General features: G+C 36.8%; 1 protein-coding gene across 1 annotated transcript; it reads right to left on the bottom strand.

Moving 5' to 3' along the window:
* Positions 1-5,670: 5,670 nt before the first annotated feature.
* LOC140957912 (protein PHYTOCHROME-DEPENDENT LATE-FLOWERING-like) lies at positions 5,671-15,531 on the bottom strand. The gene is made up of 12 exons (XM_073415334.1): positions 15,256-15,531; positions 14,812-14,851; positions 13,917-13,981; positions 13,711-13,791; positions 12,077-12,157; positions 11,554-11,718; positions 11,362-11,463; positions 9,927-11,281; positions 9,162-9,388; positions 8,939-9,084; positions 7,759-7,797; positions 5,671-7,673 (listed from the first exon to the last, which is right to left on the bottom strand). The coding sequence occupies exons 1-12, from the start codon at positions 15,415-15,417 to the stop codon at positions 6,168-6,170; spliced, it is 3,969 nt and encodes a 1,322-aa protein (XP_073271435.1). The 5' UTR covers positions 15,418-15,531; the 3' UTR covers positions 5,671-6,167.
* Between the last annotated feature and the right edge of the window lie 921 nt (positions 15,532-16,452).

The following is a 16,452-nucleotide window of genomic DNA, read 5'->3' as shown; positions in this document are numbered from 1 at the left end:
GAAACGCTAATTAGCGAGTTAATTGAAACACCTAGTTTTAGGTGGAATAAAATTATGAAAAATTAGGTTTAAGATTAAATAATTATTATAAGTCTAAGTTTTTAATTTGGAAATTTTATATTAAGTTTTGGTTTAATTCGGGATTAAAACGTATTAATACGTTATGTTTAAATATTAATTTAAAAGTCATCGATTTATGCTAAATAAAAATATGAGAAAATTCATGTAGGCTTAAATAATTATTTAGGACATGTTAGAGTCAAATAAATTAACAAAAAGCCAAAAAAATGTAAAATTATACGTCCAGGGGTAAAACAGTCTTTTTACTCCTAAAAATTAGCAAACGTCATGGCAGTGCTCTGAAAGCTGTTTTGTTAGCTATTATGATTATTTCAAATGTTTATAAATTTTTATATGTTAAATTATGATTTTTAAATGTCCATGGATTTTTATGATTTAAGGTTGACATTTAAAAGACATGTTGCATGCTTGGTTTCAAAAATAAAAATGATATGTTATGCATGCTTTTTTTCATAAAGTGATGATAATATGGAACGTTAAAGAAAGTGAAGTAATTGTGACTAATACGATGATATGTTGGAAATGTCGTGAGGGTTACGGTCTCAGTGGGAGCCCGACGATCGTGTTTCCTTGGATACGGATATGTATATGTATATGATGATATGCTTTGGGATAACGTGAGGGGAAAAGGCCTCAGAGGGAGCCTATTTTCGGGAGAAGGCCCCAGAGCGAGCCGTCTATTGGAGAAGGCCCCCGAGGAAGCCCCGACGATCGTATTTCCATATTATGAGGATAGGCCAAGGCCCAGTTGACCGGTGAGAATGTTGCTGGTATCCCCGCCGCCCAGTACTATGGTTACATGTAAATGGATCCATCGTCAAACACGTAGACGTAGACGTAGATGAACACGAAAGTCACAATTAACGATCTGAATTTAACGAAAAGAAAATGGAATACGTATATGTTGATGATAATATGTATATGAATATGTTGAGAATGACATGAATATGTTTATGAAAATTTTTATGCAAAAGGATCATGAAAATGTTTTTAAAGTTTATGCATGATGAAAATGTTTACGAAAAGGTTTCATGTTTGAAATTTATGCATGTCATGAAAATGGTATTTTTACGTAAAAGTATTTTCACTGTTGCATGTGATCTGTATTATATATTACTTGTTATCAAGGATATGACGTGTTGAGTTTTTAGACTCACTAGGTGTGATTGATGCAGGTGCTATTGATTATGAATATGTCAATGGAGGTCTTGATGGTTGACTTTTCTGGACTGAAGGTGCACATAACCCGAGGACCGACGCTAGTTTTTCCGCACTAGTTATGATTTATGATTTCAAGTTATGTTATAAATATTTTACGACTTTTTATTTATGTTTTGAGAGGTTTTTGAGATATTATTGTATGGGCTGTATTTTTCAAATATATAGTTGGTTATTTTATTTTAAAATGATGTCAAAAATATTTTATGTAATTTTTATGGTTCGGCCGATGCTAAGTGAGGTTTGGAAAAAAAAAATTCTAGCACGTTTTAAGAAAATGAGTAGCAGAAGTTTCATATTTAAACAAAACTCAAAACATGAAAGTTATAGCCTTGGATTTTAGCTTTCTAATGCAATTGGCCTCATGTCATTTGGATCAATATCCCATTTATGATGCTAAAAACCATAACAAATACCACAATTTTCATACCGTTTCTGCACTACCCCAATTACCTATTTGGCTCACACCATCCAAACCATCAATCCAACTCCCAACATTATACCTTCACAACAATAACAACTCTTCAAATACACAACCATCTACTTAACCGTACCAAAACCATACAATAAATAACCATGAATACAATGCAATAACCATATTGATGCTATAACATGAAATACCAACCCTTCCATCAACTATACTCATAAACCATAACAATAACCATGACTAATAATAACTTAACCATATATCCATAACACTAAACCATAGAATAACATCATTAACAATAGAAGGATAAAAGGTTGTAATATTACAAAGACGTCGTTGCGGATTCCACCACTGAAGCTGAACACATTGCTGCATCTGCTGCAGCCAAAGAGGCAGTTTGGATAAGGAATTTTGTCCAAGAGTTGGGCGTTATTCCTAATGAAGTTGATTCAGTCCCGTTGTACTGCGACAACACTGGTGTCATTGCGCAAGCAGAGGAACCAAGGTCTCATCAGCGATCCAAACATGTACTGAGGAAGTCCCACATCATACGGGAGATTGTGGGAAGAGGAGACATATCAGTCGAAAGACTCCCCTCTGCAGATAATGTTGTCGATCCACTTACAAAGTCCTTGCCAGGACCATTGTTTGAGAAGCATCGCGAAGCAATGTGATTAAAGTTTATAGGTAGTTGGCTCTAGGGCAAGTGGGAGATTGTTAGAGTAGATTCCCTACAAGCCAACTGTTGGCTAGAGATTTTATTGACTCAGCTGTAATAAACAATCTTTATTTTAATATAATTAACTTTTAATGGTTTGTTTCACTTTATCGGTATACCCATGCGATCAGCATAGATAAAGTCCTTGATTATGCTTTAATACAAATGAATCGTAATTCGATGTTGAAACTCATTTGTAAACACTGTGTATTCTAAATTCGTTCCTAGTCGATTCAGCCGCCTAAAACATGCATAAAGTTCGATTGAGCTCGAAACTAACATCTGTGATGTTGTGTACTGCGTTTTTTGGTAAGGGCATAAAGATGTCCAAACATGCAGATGGGTAGTCATATGATGATTATACCGAACAACCTCCCTCGTACTTTCCAAGTGGTTATCATTCATCGAGAGGATAAGTCTGTGGTTATGATTGTACACCATTAGTCCTTACGACCCGGGATAACAGTGAGGCTCTATTATGCTAGGGCTGTGCTTTGACTTGTTTACCGGCTCCAGGAGAGTCATCAGGTGGCGAGGTTGGATACAGTTGCGACACATATAGGAGGCAGTGCATTGTAGTCGGGGATTCACCGCTCACCTATGGGTGTGGATATCCTATGTGATCTGATGAAATAATAGTGCGTGGAATCTCTGACCAGAGTATGAGATGTACGTTGGAGAAGGAGTTCTCCAATAGTACATGCGATGCCACTATTCATATGTGTCACATAGTTATCGAATTAATATGCAACCCTGAACCAATGGTTGCAGATTCGATCGGGATATATGAGATGAAAGGACCGTACTGTACATTAATCATAATCGACTGGTTCTTGCAGGCACTATCGGTGATACCTAGGGAATCATGGGGCGATGCTACTAAACGCTCTTACCATGGTTCGATAGGTTTAATCAGAAATATAATTTCTGACATTCTCATGATCAATTGTTGATACATAAAATGGGGCAAATAAGGAAGACCGAATAAAGGATTATGTCCTGAATCACAAGGAATTGTGAACCCACGGCTAGCTGTATCCCTGAACCATTGAGGATCACACAAGCACTGAATCGTTTGTTTCCGTTGAGAGAATAAATTCAAGGAGTTGAATTTATATTATGATATAGTACATTCCAGTAGTTGAATTTATGATATTTAAATTTTGAAAAAATAAATTCAAGGAGTTGAATTTATGAGATAGTAAATTCAAGAAGTTGAATTTTTGAAGGAGTTGAATTTTTGAAATTTGGAGAGAATAAATTCAAGTAGTTGAATTTATAAAATTTGAGAATTTAATTTAGTAAACTCAAAAGTTGAGTTTATTAAATATTAAATTTTGGAGGTGATAAATTCAAGGAGTTGAATTTATAATTTAAATATTAAATTCAAATGTTGAATTTATGATGGATTTAATTTATTAAGCTCAAAAGTTGAGTTTATTAAATATTAAATTTTGGATGTGATAAATTCAAGGAGTTGAATTTATAATTTAAATATTAAATTCAAATGTTGAATTTATAAGGGATTTAAATTAAATGTAATAGTTATATGTATAATGGGTTTGTTGGAGTACAAGACCAACGTACATATTATTAAGGTTTTTAATTGGACTTTAAAATATTAATTAATTAATTAAACTAGTTGGACTAGAATAATTAATTGATTAAGCCCATTAAGTGTTTAATTTAATTAATGGGGCATAAGCTTATATATATGTGTATTAGGCTTAGGGTTAAACATAATTCATTCACAATTTTTCGAAAAACCCTAACCTCCACTAGACTCCAATTTTCGAAAATCTCTTCCCTTTTTCTCTCAAAAATTTCGGCCACCATCAAAGAGAATTTGATTTATGCCGCATCTCGATTTTTAATTTCCAACGATAAATCCTTCTATACTTTCTAGTGCAAGTTAGAAGAGGAACAAGTAATCCAGTCGTGGACCGGATTAGGAGATTGAAGAAAGAAGATTTGAAGAACGTACGTGAGATTTACAACAAGAGCTACGTTCGTTTATACCCACGTAGTTGGAGCCAAGTGAAAATTGTTCACCAAAGATAAAAGTTTTAAACATCCTATGTATGTTTAATCATAAAACCATACGAGTGTCCAAATCAAATATATTTTGATTGTCAAAATAAAATAAAAATTTTAAAACTTCCACTGCGTTTGGGCATGAGAAAACCGAGATCCAACATGCTTGTCTCATGCAAACAATATCAACTCAAGTTATGAAATTGTGTTATGCAGATTGGAAGGCCAGTTATCTTTGGATTGGCAGCAATGGAATAACGTGGGGTGGAAAGTGTGGTAACTATGCTGAAAGATGAGCTTGAGCTGGCCATGGCTTTAGCTGGCTGCTGCACTGTGACGGACATAACTCGAAACCATGTAATGACTGAACGTGATAGAAGCAGCAGGCTGTGATTTTTGGTTCTTCCTTCATTCCTTGTTGGCTGTACCTTGTTTGGATATTGAATGAAATGCACCCACGTGACTTAGGGTTATTGGTGTTCAGTGATTACAATATAGTAGTCGATTCTCATGATTTTCATGTGAAATAATATTTAGTAGTAAACATCATTATGGGGAAACCAGATGAATGCTTTAATACTCCCTGGATTAATCTGCATGTTGATGCATCTTAAAATGTAAGTAATCAAAGCATCGTTGAGTATTAAATAACCACTAATGCAGCTCTTCTGCCGGGTAGAAAAGACTTATAAGTTGGCCAACTTTTCTATGTTTGGGGAAACCAGATGAATGTTGTAATATTCCCTGGATTAATCTGCATGTTGGTGCATCTTAAACTGTAAGTATTCAAAGCATCGTTGAGTATTAAATAACCAATAATGCGGCTCTTCTTCCGGGTAGAAAAGGCTTATAAGTTGGCCAACTTTTCTTTGTTCACAACATCCTCACCCTTCACAACATCCTCACCCATGCAACACCGTCCAGGGACCTCACACATCCAACCTAATTTGATGCCACCCTCTGGGACATAAAGCTTCAACCATTTGTCCAATTCACATTCGTTATGAGAATAGGTACAAAAAATATGATTTTCCTCTATCAAGTTTGCTTCTTTGCTGCCCGGAAATACCGGGGAAATGTAGTATACGAAAGGAATCAAAAGATAAATAACTTCGCTGATTGTTTTTCAGTTATAATGAAACTGTAAGATGTGTAATGATATCATTATATACTTCTTATACGCTTCGTGGTATGAGAGAAGGAAAATACATTTATATACATCCACATATTATTAGACTAAACATAATCAAATTACAACCACCACCGACTGTAGCAAAATTGACAGATAGTTTCAGTCCAATAAATAAAGGAGTAGGTAAATACTACTGCTTCTCTTGCTAAAACATGGATGACCACTTGATAGCTTAATCCCACATAAGTTACAAAGAAAACTATGTACTTCCTCATTTCTACCTACAATCCTCATTTCTACCTACAAGGGCTGCTTTCTCGATGTATCGTTCACTGGCAGAAGCAAACAATGATTTGTGCTCACCGAACCTATGTCGAACTCATCTTTCATTAGTAGACATGAGTTGCCTCTTCTATCTCAGGGTCCTTCCTGCTTATGTTTCATTTGCCTCAAGATGCCACTCAATTTTAAGACATCAGCATATATATGAGGATGCCCGAATTAAAGATGATGCACCACTAGACATTGAAGATCGAGTTGTTCAGAATCAGTTGTCACTAGGCATTGTTTACGGAGTTACTTTTATTCACTCCTTGCAACTCCATTGGAGAATTGATGATACTGCCAACTGAGCCCAAAGTCTGTGAACTCACCTGTGGACTAGCTGGACAGGCTTCTGGATTAACGGTACTCAATGGATGAATAGCCCCTGAACTCAATTGTGGGCTCATTGGAGTTCTCTGGCTTATCTGCTGAGGACTGGTCTGTTGTTGTGCTGGTTGCTGCTGCTGGGGTTGAGTCATTTGATGGGCTATTCCCATGCTTGAAGGTGAACCCACCGGTGGAGGCGAGACAACAGCTCGCAGTGGTGATGTAGTTTCTTGCTGAAGCTGTAACTGCTGTTGTTGCATCTGCTGCTGCTGTTGCTGCAGCTGCATCTGCTGCTGCTGTTGTAGCTGCAACTGCTGCTGCTGTTGCTGTTGCTGTTGCAATTGAATCTGCTGCTGCTGCTGGAGCTGAAGTTGCTGCTGCTGGTTCATGTAAATATTCATTCCTGGCATCAACTTTGGGGGACCCATAGCCCCCATTACCGTGCGCTGCATCTGGTTGATATTAGCTCGGTTCAGAGCAGGGCCCAGCATCGAAAGACCAGCAGATCCTGGGTGAATCTGTCTAGCTCCAGGTATACCTCCAATATTTGATTGTGGGCTACCTAGAATATTTGATCTGTTTTGCACCTTCGCCTTGAGAAAAGCAGCTTGTGCTTGTATAAATGTCCCAGAACGCATAGCGTTACTAATATTTGAAGCCTGGCTCAGATTCATGGGGCTCTGGTTCATGCTACCCACATTTGATATAGGCCCCATCGGTGTTCCACCCGCTCCCCTAACACCACCTATTCCCATGCCACTGTTGCCCAAGCCTCCCAGCCCAACCATGTTATTGCCAATATTGCTCATACCTACAGTCATTATTTTCCTCTGCATTTGTGCCTGCTGCTGCTGCTGTTGTTGTGGTTGAAGCGGTTGCTGCTGCTGTTGCAACATCTGCAGTTGGATAGATGAAGGCTTATTTGCCATGGGACCACCAACCTGCATATTTGCATTCTGAGCTATATTATTCAAATGTTGCATTGAATTTGGTGGAAGGACCATTGGCGATCTTTGAAACTGGGGATGCTGCTGTTGCATCAAGGAGCGCTGTTGTGGTTGTGGTTGTGGTTGCTGCTGCACAGCTGGTGGTTGTTCAGGTTGCTGAGGTATGGATGGTAATGAAACCCCAGGCATAAGTCCATGGGAGATTTGCAACGTCTGATCATTTCCTGGAGGTAGCATTCTCGGGCCTTGTACACTCTGCATTGAGTTTACTGATGCATTGACACTGTTGCTAGGTTTGGAGATATCATTGAGTGGCTGACCAAAAGCTCCAGAAAACTGCTGCATCTCAGATGCAGAACTACCAGGTGGAATTCCAGGAGCATTAAGTTGATTGATTGAGGCATTACTTGTTCGAACTGGTTTTGGTTGGACATGATCCTCCATGTGATATCCATCACGTCCCATCTGCAAAAGCATATATCATTAACCAAATGTCATTAACTTCTATACTTGAATGAAACGCAGTAAATGAATGATAGACCAAGCATACCAGAGAACAGAACTGCGCTGCCAGTAGATCAGCGGCATGCTGCAGGAGTGGAGAGGCATTAGTAAACAACACATCATGAAGATCACAAAGGAATATCCAATTGAAGGATCATGCTTCTGTGGCCAAGTCAAGACCATAAAACTTGATGTAATGAATCATATCCTACAAGTTTTGGTTTTCATTTATGTATTATGTAAACTTACATTGGCTCCCAGAAATTAAGAATTGCTTGTTAAAACACTACCATGCCTGCTTATCTTATAACATTTATACACATTGAAATTGTCGCAGAAGAAGGGCATAAATGTAAATAAGGGCATAAATGTAAATAAATGGCAAGTGCAATGGCTGAAGTTTTACAAAGGATAGAGTATATTTATATCAATAGCCCAGAACTTAAGATTGACGATGTAGCTTGCCGTAAACATGTATGCTACATATTTGGTTGAATTGGAAAATGGCTGCAATCTTATACAAGGGAAGCTGATATGTTTGACATGTTGAGGAAAATCTGAGTGCAACATCTTCCAAGGAATTTTTGTGACTTTGAAAATCTGTCGTGCTTTGACTTAATTTTTATTATACCCACCCCCCAAAATTATCCTCCGAGAAACCACCACCTAATTTCTCTTGCCTATCACAATTCACATCCATTTCATCCAATCTTCCTTCTTACCAAAATTGGATTAGAGAAATAGGTATACAAATTGTCAAAGATTCCGCTTTCCTATATTTTGCAAATATTCGCATAAATAAGCAGGATGAAAGCTTTTCTCTAAATCTCATGTTTTTCAGCTTTTCTTTATTTTAAAAGTTATTCTAAAAAAAAGTTGCTCTTTTAAGTCAATATAGCAAGTAAAATGAATAATTCCTTGAAAACACAAGAGGCATCTTCTATGAAGAAAAACATATCCGCATTGCTAAATGCAGAAACTTTCAATATTTCACAGAGAAATAGGATCTCTGTTGAGTTTCATGTAATAAAAAGCAAAGAGGCCATTGCTTTTAGTATTATCATGTACCTTAGCAAGAAAAAGAATGTGAATATTGGGAGAAGAAAAAGTCCATCCCTAAAAGCTGCTATACTTTACTACAACAAATTGTTACATGAAATTAACAGAATGGCTACATCACAATCTATCCTATGCACCACAACGACCTAGAACATATGCAAACTCACAGTATTGGGCAACGTTGGGAGGTAATCCTCTCCATCCAGATACTCATCATCCTCTATTTCTCCGATGCAGTATGCCACTGCATCATTTGGCTTCTCTGTCATGATCATCCTAGTTCTTGCCTTCGGAACATATTCTACACCACTGCCTGACAGATACCCCTTGAGATTATCAGCATAATTAAACAAAAATTTTATTATTTTCATAATCTGGAAGACAACAAACCTTGAATAACACGTTCTGTCTGCAAAAAGTTCAAGATCCTTGTCTTTAAAACATTCATATGGCCTCCTACCAGCGACTTTGACAATGGCATTTTACACATTTCATCATTCAAATTCCCATTGCTTGAATCACTGGAGAGCTGTAGCAGAAGTTGCTGACTAGAAAATGTATTATGTTTCCTGATAGGATACTCATCTACCTTGCTCTTTTTACGGTGAAGTTGACACCTGAAACAGGAATATATGATACAAACAGAACTTGATAAGATGGGATCATAAAACTGCTTCATGAAAGAAAACTCTCACACAAATTAATATTAATATTCAAAACAAAATATACCAACCTACACAAATCATAATGTCTAAAAACGACAGAAGAACTTCTGCGACGGAGTTGCAAAGAAAAAGGGCCACATATTAACACATGCACGTGTTTCATAGTTTCCAAGACCGTGCAAATGGTCACCCCGGGGGTTGGGGATCAGTGAAAGGAATAACTACTATCATATTTTTAGGAATGTCGATATTTCAAGGAATGGGAGTCAGTCTCTAGTATCAAAACACATCAACTGGATTTTTTAATGGATTTGGGAATGTTGATCCAAGCTTCATTCTCCTAAATGTTCATGAGTTGTCCAAAATATGAAACAAGTGCTTACATGCTATTCAAGAAACTTGTGTTTGATTAAACAAGATTGGACAAACAGAAAACTCGTGAATATAAAACTCAAAATGCTCAACATGGCAGACTGATTGACAAAGATACCTCATTGACACCATTTCAATCTTTGAGAATCGCTCAAGTATGATTTGATCAGCCAAAGGTTGATTTCCTACAGAAGGACTGCTCGCATTTATTGGAACACTCATATTGCTAACACTGGCTGGAGAACCAACTCCACTTATAGCAGGTGTTTTAGGAAGAGAATTGGATCTACGTTTTGCAGCAGCTTGTGCCTGGTTTTGCCGTTGCATGGATTCATTAGCACTAGATGTCAACGATGGGTTGCCACCAACACCAACAGAAGGAACAGATGTGACTGCTGATTTATCCTTTTGGGACGATATTAGTCCACTAGTTACAACTCCTCCAAATTGAGGACCAATCGAACCACTGGAAAATTCTCCAGATTTTGACGATAAAGGAGATTGAGGCAAGCCTCCAGCAGACAAGCGAGGACTTTGAACAAATTTTCGCTTTTGCAAAGAATCCTCCTTCCTAGAACTATTTTCAAGAGGCTGACCAAAATTATTCCATGGAGGTTGAGGGAAACCAGATCTCATGAATTGTTGGGACATTCTTTGCTGCAATCGTGACTGCTGGGATTCAATTCGGGTTGAGTCTGATTCTCCCATGTGCATGCGACTGAGCTCTGGCTTGTCCAATCTCTCTGTCTCAACAGGTTCTTCCTTCAAGCCATATCTTAGTCCTTGTTGCCCAATAGAGAATGGAATTACACTACCTTCCTGAATTAGTCCTCCTTCAAAGACCTGCTGGGAGAACTTTTGTGTACCATTGTTAGTATACTGAATTCCTCTTGCGATTGACTGCTGCTGCATCAATGTGTTCTTCCAGTGTAAATCAGATCCATGAATGTTGTCGGGTTTTGTTCCTGTGTGTTGTGGATTGCCCTCAACACCCATATGTAACAGCTTCGACTTTTTGTTCGTAAGTGGAGATGATTGCCCATCTGGATTTTCTCTCTTACCATGAGTGGAGGCAGCACCATTATCCGAAAATGGAATCATACCCTGCCCAACAGGCGAAGCTGCTGACGAATTCAAAAGAGCTCCCGACCGGTGATCCTTCAGATTTCTAGGGCTCGCATCACCAATTTGAAACTTAGACTGGCTCGATACCAGAAGCGAATCCATATGAAGGCCATCAGACCCAAAGCTGTTGTTCCTTCGTGGGAGCATAGTGCTCGACACGTTATTTTGAGTACTCAAGTTCTCATGGGTAGGCTGCTGCACCAAAGGCCCCGAATCTCCCAACCTTGAGCAATCAGGAACTCTGTCGGTACATGCCTTTTTTAAGTGAATGTTATCGGTTGAGAACACAGAAACATCGGAAACCTGTCTCAATCGTTTCCTCCGCATGCTACTTAATGCTAGATTTAACTGCAGATAAAATACATACTAGCCAAATAACATGATGTCCTTACAGCGAGAATTAAAGAAATCAAGTCACTTGAACAAACCTTAGCAGTTACTAGGTTGTTGTCAGAGAGTCTATCCAGCTGTGGGGTGGGGTCTAGGTAAAGCTGAGGTTGTAGGGCCCTTAAAATCCGGGACTCCACTTCCTAAACCCAAATATAATAACCACATAAGGCAACTGATTCTTCTAGTGCATGGAATGAGAGAGAGAGAGAGAGAGAGAGAGTATCACTCACCATCATGTCACCATAGGTCCAACCACTTTTGGAAATAGCAGGAATATCCTTAACTACATTTTCTAGAGACATCCTAAGACAAACTCTGTTAATGATGGGAATACCTTCCCCAGAAGCCATTCTACTATGTTCCGATTCAGGATAGCAATTCCGATAATCACGCACCTTCAATTTGAATACAAAAATCAGAAACTGTCAACATGTAAACAAGCACATTAAGCAGACTCAGCATGCAATAAGAATTCATCGGATGGTATAAAAGTGACAGTATAATAAAAAACCAAAACAGAAATTGAGGAAAATGAGGAAACAGCCAAAGCAATGCTCCTGAAGGTAAAAATGAAGAGGGGGGGAAAGTAAACACATAGCAGAAGTTTCCGGACACAATTAAAGACTATCGGAAGGCATTTGGATATCCTACAGAGCATATAGTGGTCACGCACAATAATTGAATGATCAACCAATTGAAGCAACAGTGAAATTCTTTCCAGGTAATTTTAGTACGGACAATCAAGTATTATACCTCGCAGACTAGTGTCCCATCAACATACTTGCATGGTATATCATCCAAAATATCTCCCGGCAAGTGTCCAGACTCAATTGCCTTAAATTAAAAGAATGCACATGTAAGATAAAATAATCAAAAGGAAAATATAGATCAAAGCTAACGTAAAGGCCTTACAGCTACAATAAAGAACTTGAGCCCAAAAGAATTGCAGCTCAGACAAATATGCTAAGAAGTCAACAAGTAAATGATACCTTAGAGAGCCGCAAGCTTTTACAATTTTTTGACCCGTTTAGAATAAAATCAATATATTTGACAATTGAAATGATAGTCAATACATCTTTATCGTAGCTGCAAGCTTGTAAAATTTTATGATCCATATAGGTTAAATCCAACATACTTAAGTATTTAACAATCCAAATGATTATTGATACATCTCTTTACCTTCATATTTACTTCAGACATAAATTGAAAAATGTATTCCATTAAATAAATAAGCTGTTATATATAATTTTCTAGCTATTGGCAATCCTTTATTTTATCAAGAGAATGATATTTATCGCAAGATATCATTATTGTGAATATGTGATGACAAGAATTCAAGCTTACGATGAAAATGTAAAAGTCTATCAAAGAAGCTGAAGTCTTGGTCAACAAAATTATTCGAAGAAATCATTTTTCCGAAAAATTGTAGACTATACAGTGATTAAAAATGGAGCTCTTTTGGAAAGAAGTTCTTGTTGGTTTAACAAATGCACATAGCTTAAAGGGAAGAAGTTCTTGTTGGTTTAACAAATGCATATAATTGTATGAAGAAAGGTATACGGGGTTAAAAAGGGAGTTTAAAAATGGGTGGTGATATGTTCGATTAAGTTTATGCACTAGAAAAAATGGCCACAAAGACAACGAACACAGTAAAAAAATCCAAAATTATTAGTGATAAATTGCATCAACAAGCTGCTTTCAGGATGTACTGTTCCAAAACTAACCAATCATGCACTAGATGAGATCTCTAGGTGTGCACTTTTAATAGATAATAAAGTCTGGAGTTCAAAGTACAAATGAAGCATTTAAAATTTGTCAAACTGTAAGTATTTGCACTGAAACTAAAAGGCATTTGACCAAAAAAAATTAGATAATATAAAGCAATGACAAAAATTGTCTTCGAGAAGAAAGTCAATACAGGAAGAAAAGAAAATGATACATGCATTAGTTAATCCTTTATGAAATCAAGTTGATTACAAGACCCTCATTCCATACTCATGTCTTCCATTGATGATTTCATATTATAGACCACACAAACATATAATTCCAACCATTATGTTCCATTATTTCATACTGCGCATTATTGAAGTGTCCTTTAACATTGAACTTAAGAATAAAATTCATAAATGAAGCACGGTTATTGGCAAGTTCACACATGGTTCTCCCTAACTCCTAAGTCCAATGATAATTTAGACACCAGACAAGCTTCACTAAAACTTTTCCTACAAGCTTCAAAATTGAGTTAGGAACTAAAAAAGGATTAACTTGTGCAGTCAACAGTAGTATCCAAAGATGCAGTCAACAGTAGCATCCAAAGATACATAATGCAGAAAATATGCTATCTGCTAAGAGTTGAATGAAATAGAAAATAAAACATTATCACCTACCGAAAAGAGGGTCTCTGATGTTCTATCATATGGATGCAAAAATTTAGGAACTTCAATAAAAGGCTGGCGACTAGATTCATTCTGAAAAGAGAAATGTAGAGGTTAAACCAACTTGAAATGTAAGGCTGTTGCAGAAAAACATCTTTTCTCCACGAGCATTTTCATTTCTTCTACTGAGTCAAACTAAAATTAAATAGACTACAAACCTCCAAGGGTTTCCTGACTGTATAACCATTTGGAAAAAGGATAAGCGTGAAGGATACTTCACGATCTGAGAAATACAATGAAACAAGAAAAAGTAAATCACAATAGTTATAAAAATTGTATGTTTAGAAGGGGAAAAAACATAAGAAATATGGGACAAAAAGATCAACTCTAGGTGGATCTGAATCAATGCTTTAAACTGGCTTGTTTGGGAGAAATTCCATCTGAATTGAAAATTGGATTGCATGTAATTCGATTATACTTTAGAGGAATTCACAGATTCTTGTTTTGGTGTATGGTTTCACAATGTTAAGAACGACAGATTACACAATGACTGACTGCACTGTGATTATAAAGTATTCTTATTGTAACCAATAATAATGATAAAAAAAATGAAATATTTAACAGTGTTGTATCATATCCCTATCACTTCATTGTTAATAGAACACAATAATTGGTTAAAAGACACAATCAATTTGTATTTGCACAAGCCATAATCAAAATATAATTTAAGCATGTATAGAACATAGTTGGTATTTTTTGTTTACAAGAATGATATTTGAAATGAATTTTATGCATGTATAAACATAGTCGACATGCAATGGAATTGCAGCTTAGAGCAAGAAATGATGAATATGATCATAACTTCATGTTTGAATGGGTTATTTTAATCTATTCATTTGGATATTAACTTATTTGCTATCGTGCACATAGAAACCATTCATTGTGTGTGGCTTTCTGAGACTTTAGTCTTTGATTCCAGATTAAAGAAACGAGAAAGCAATTTATATTTGAAATTCATGGCTCATGAATTTTTTTTATGTTAAAATTTGTGTATTTTAAGCAATATGTTTCCTCACGACCAAAAAGGGGCGGAAGAGAAAGACATCAGCTCACCCGAGATTTCAGCAATGCCCTTGTTCTCATTGACCTTTTCCTGCAGAGAAAAACAGAATTCATCACCATAAAAAAATTGAAAAATCGGTAATTTAGCAGGTCTCATCGGCCATTGCCTATACTAAATAGACGCAATTAATCAACAACGTCAATGTATCCGCTAATCCATCTTCATAATCGAATAAAGGTTTATCCAGTAACATCTACACTTAAACAATCACACAACTGCACAAAAATGCAAAATAAAAGCTACGGAAGTGCAACAGCAAAAGAACAAAAACTGCAGACCCCGAGCTCGTTCTGAATAACCACGAATCGAATAACCCAAAACCTTACGACAGTGAATTATGACCAAAATTTCCCAAATTTGGTGTAAAAAAACAATCTTTTTAAGCGCTTCACGTACATGTGCATCCACTGCAGATATCCCATAGAAAAGCATACCGTGAACTTCCTCGCAGAAACAGAATACGGAGAGAGAACACTCTTCCTTTGCGACGTCACATTCACGGCATCTTTCTGTGCTTCTTCCTCGGACGCGACCTGCGGTACGGATTTGGGCCTAAACCTCTTGCCGATCTTGGAGAGATTAAATGAAATCCCCATATCTTAGGGGATTTCTCGTGGAATTTGAAGTCGTTAATCAAGAATTGAAGCTCAAATTCAATGCACTATCAACCATTATACTGTGAAGGAGAATTAAGGAATAAAGAGTCTGTTCGGGGAAAATGAGTAAAACGGTAGTTTATTAAAAAAATGGGAGTGAATGTAATTTATTTTTTTATATTTTGTTTAAATTTTGTTTAAAAAAACTTACTCGACTCAATTTTTTCATTTTTTTCCGATTCAACTTTAGATCTCATTTCATTCCTTGTATTCACAAAAAATACTTTTCTTCTCAACCTTCCATCCTCTCATTTTTTGGCTAACAATTAACCACGAGTCTACAAGTTATTCCTCTGCAACAAATTCAATAAGAAAACCACGTATTGTTAATAAATTTATTTTGAGATATGAAATTTATTGGGTCTCGTCAGTGTTCACGACCCAAGGTGAAGCTCGTGAAGCACGACTTTCACGACCCACGGCTTCACGACCCAAAAGCACCAAGTGCTTCACCACCTTAAGTCAAGTGCTTCACCACCCAAAGTTTGGGTCGTGAAGCACTAGTTGGGTTGTGAAGCGGGTGGAGAAGCACAAGTGCTTCACTACCCAAGACCCAGGGTTGTGGGCTTCACGACCCACCCGGGGTCGTGACGTGAAGACTTCACGACCTCTTCATGACCTATTAATTTTAAATTTTTATAATTAATAACTTTTGTTTTGTTTTAATTTTATACAACTAATAATATTTTTGTTTTTTTTTTACAAGTTTACTTTTTGCTAAACTTGGAAGAAATCAATTTTTTGAATACAAGTTAACTTTAAGATCAAGATACGTTGAAATCTTTAAGAAGATTGTATCATTTTTAAATGAGAAAGAGATAAAATATTTGGTGCAGTACACTCAATTTGGTAATTTAATTTTATGTGCTAAGGATTATAACAATTTCAATCAAAACTGGGTCGAGGGTCCACGCGACCCAATTTTGGTGGGTCGCGTGAGTCGAAATGGGTCGAGAAGCATAATTTTAGCTTCTC

The sequence above is a fragment of the Primulina huaijiensis genome, chromosome 14 (genome assembly GCF_012295235.1).
Source record: "Primulina huaijiensis isolate GDHJ02 chromosome 14, ASM1229523v2, whole genome shotgun sequence".
NCBI classification, from domain to species: Eukaryota; Viridiplantae; Streptophyta; class Magnoliopsida; order Lamiales; family Gesneriaceae; genus Primulina; species Primulina huaijiensis.
Note: the sequence above shows the minus strand (reverse complement) of the source record. Positions and strands in the feature narration are given on the sequence as shown.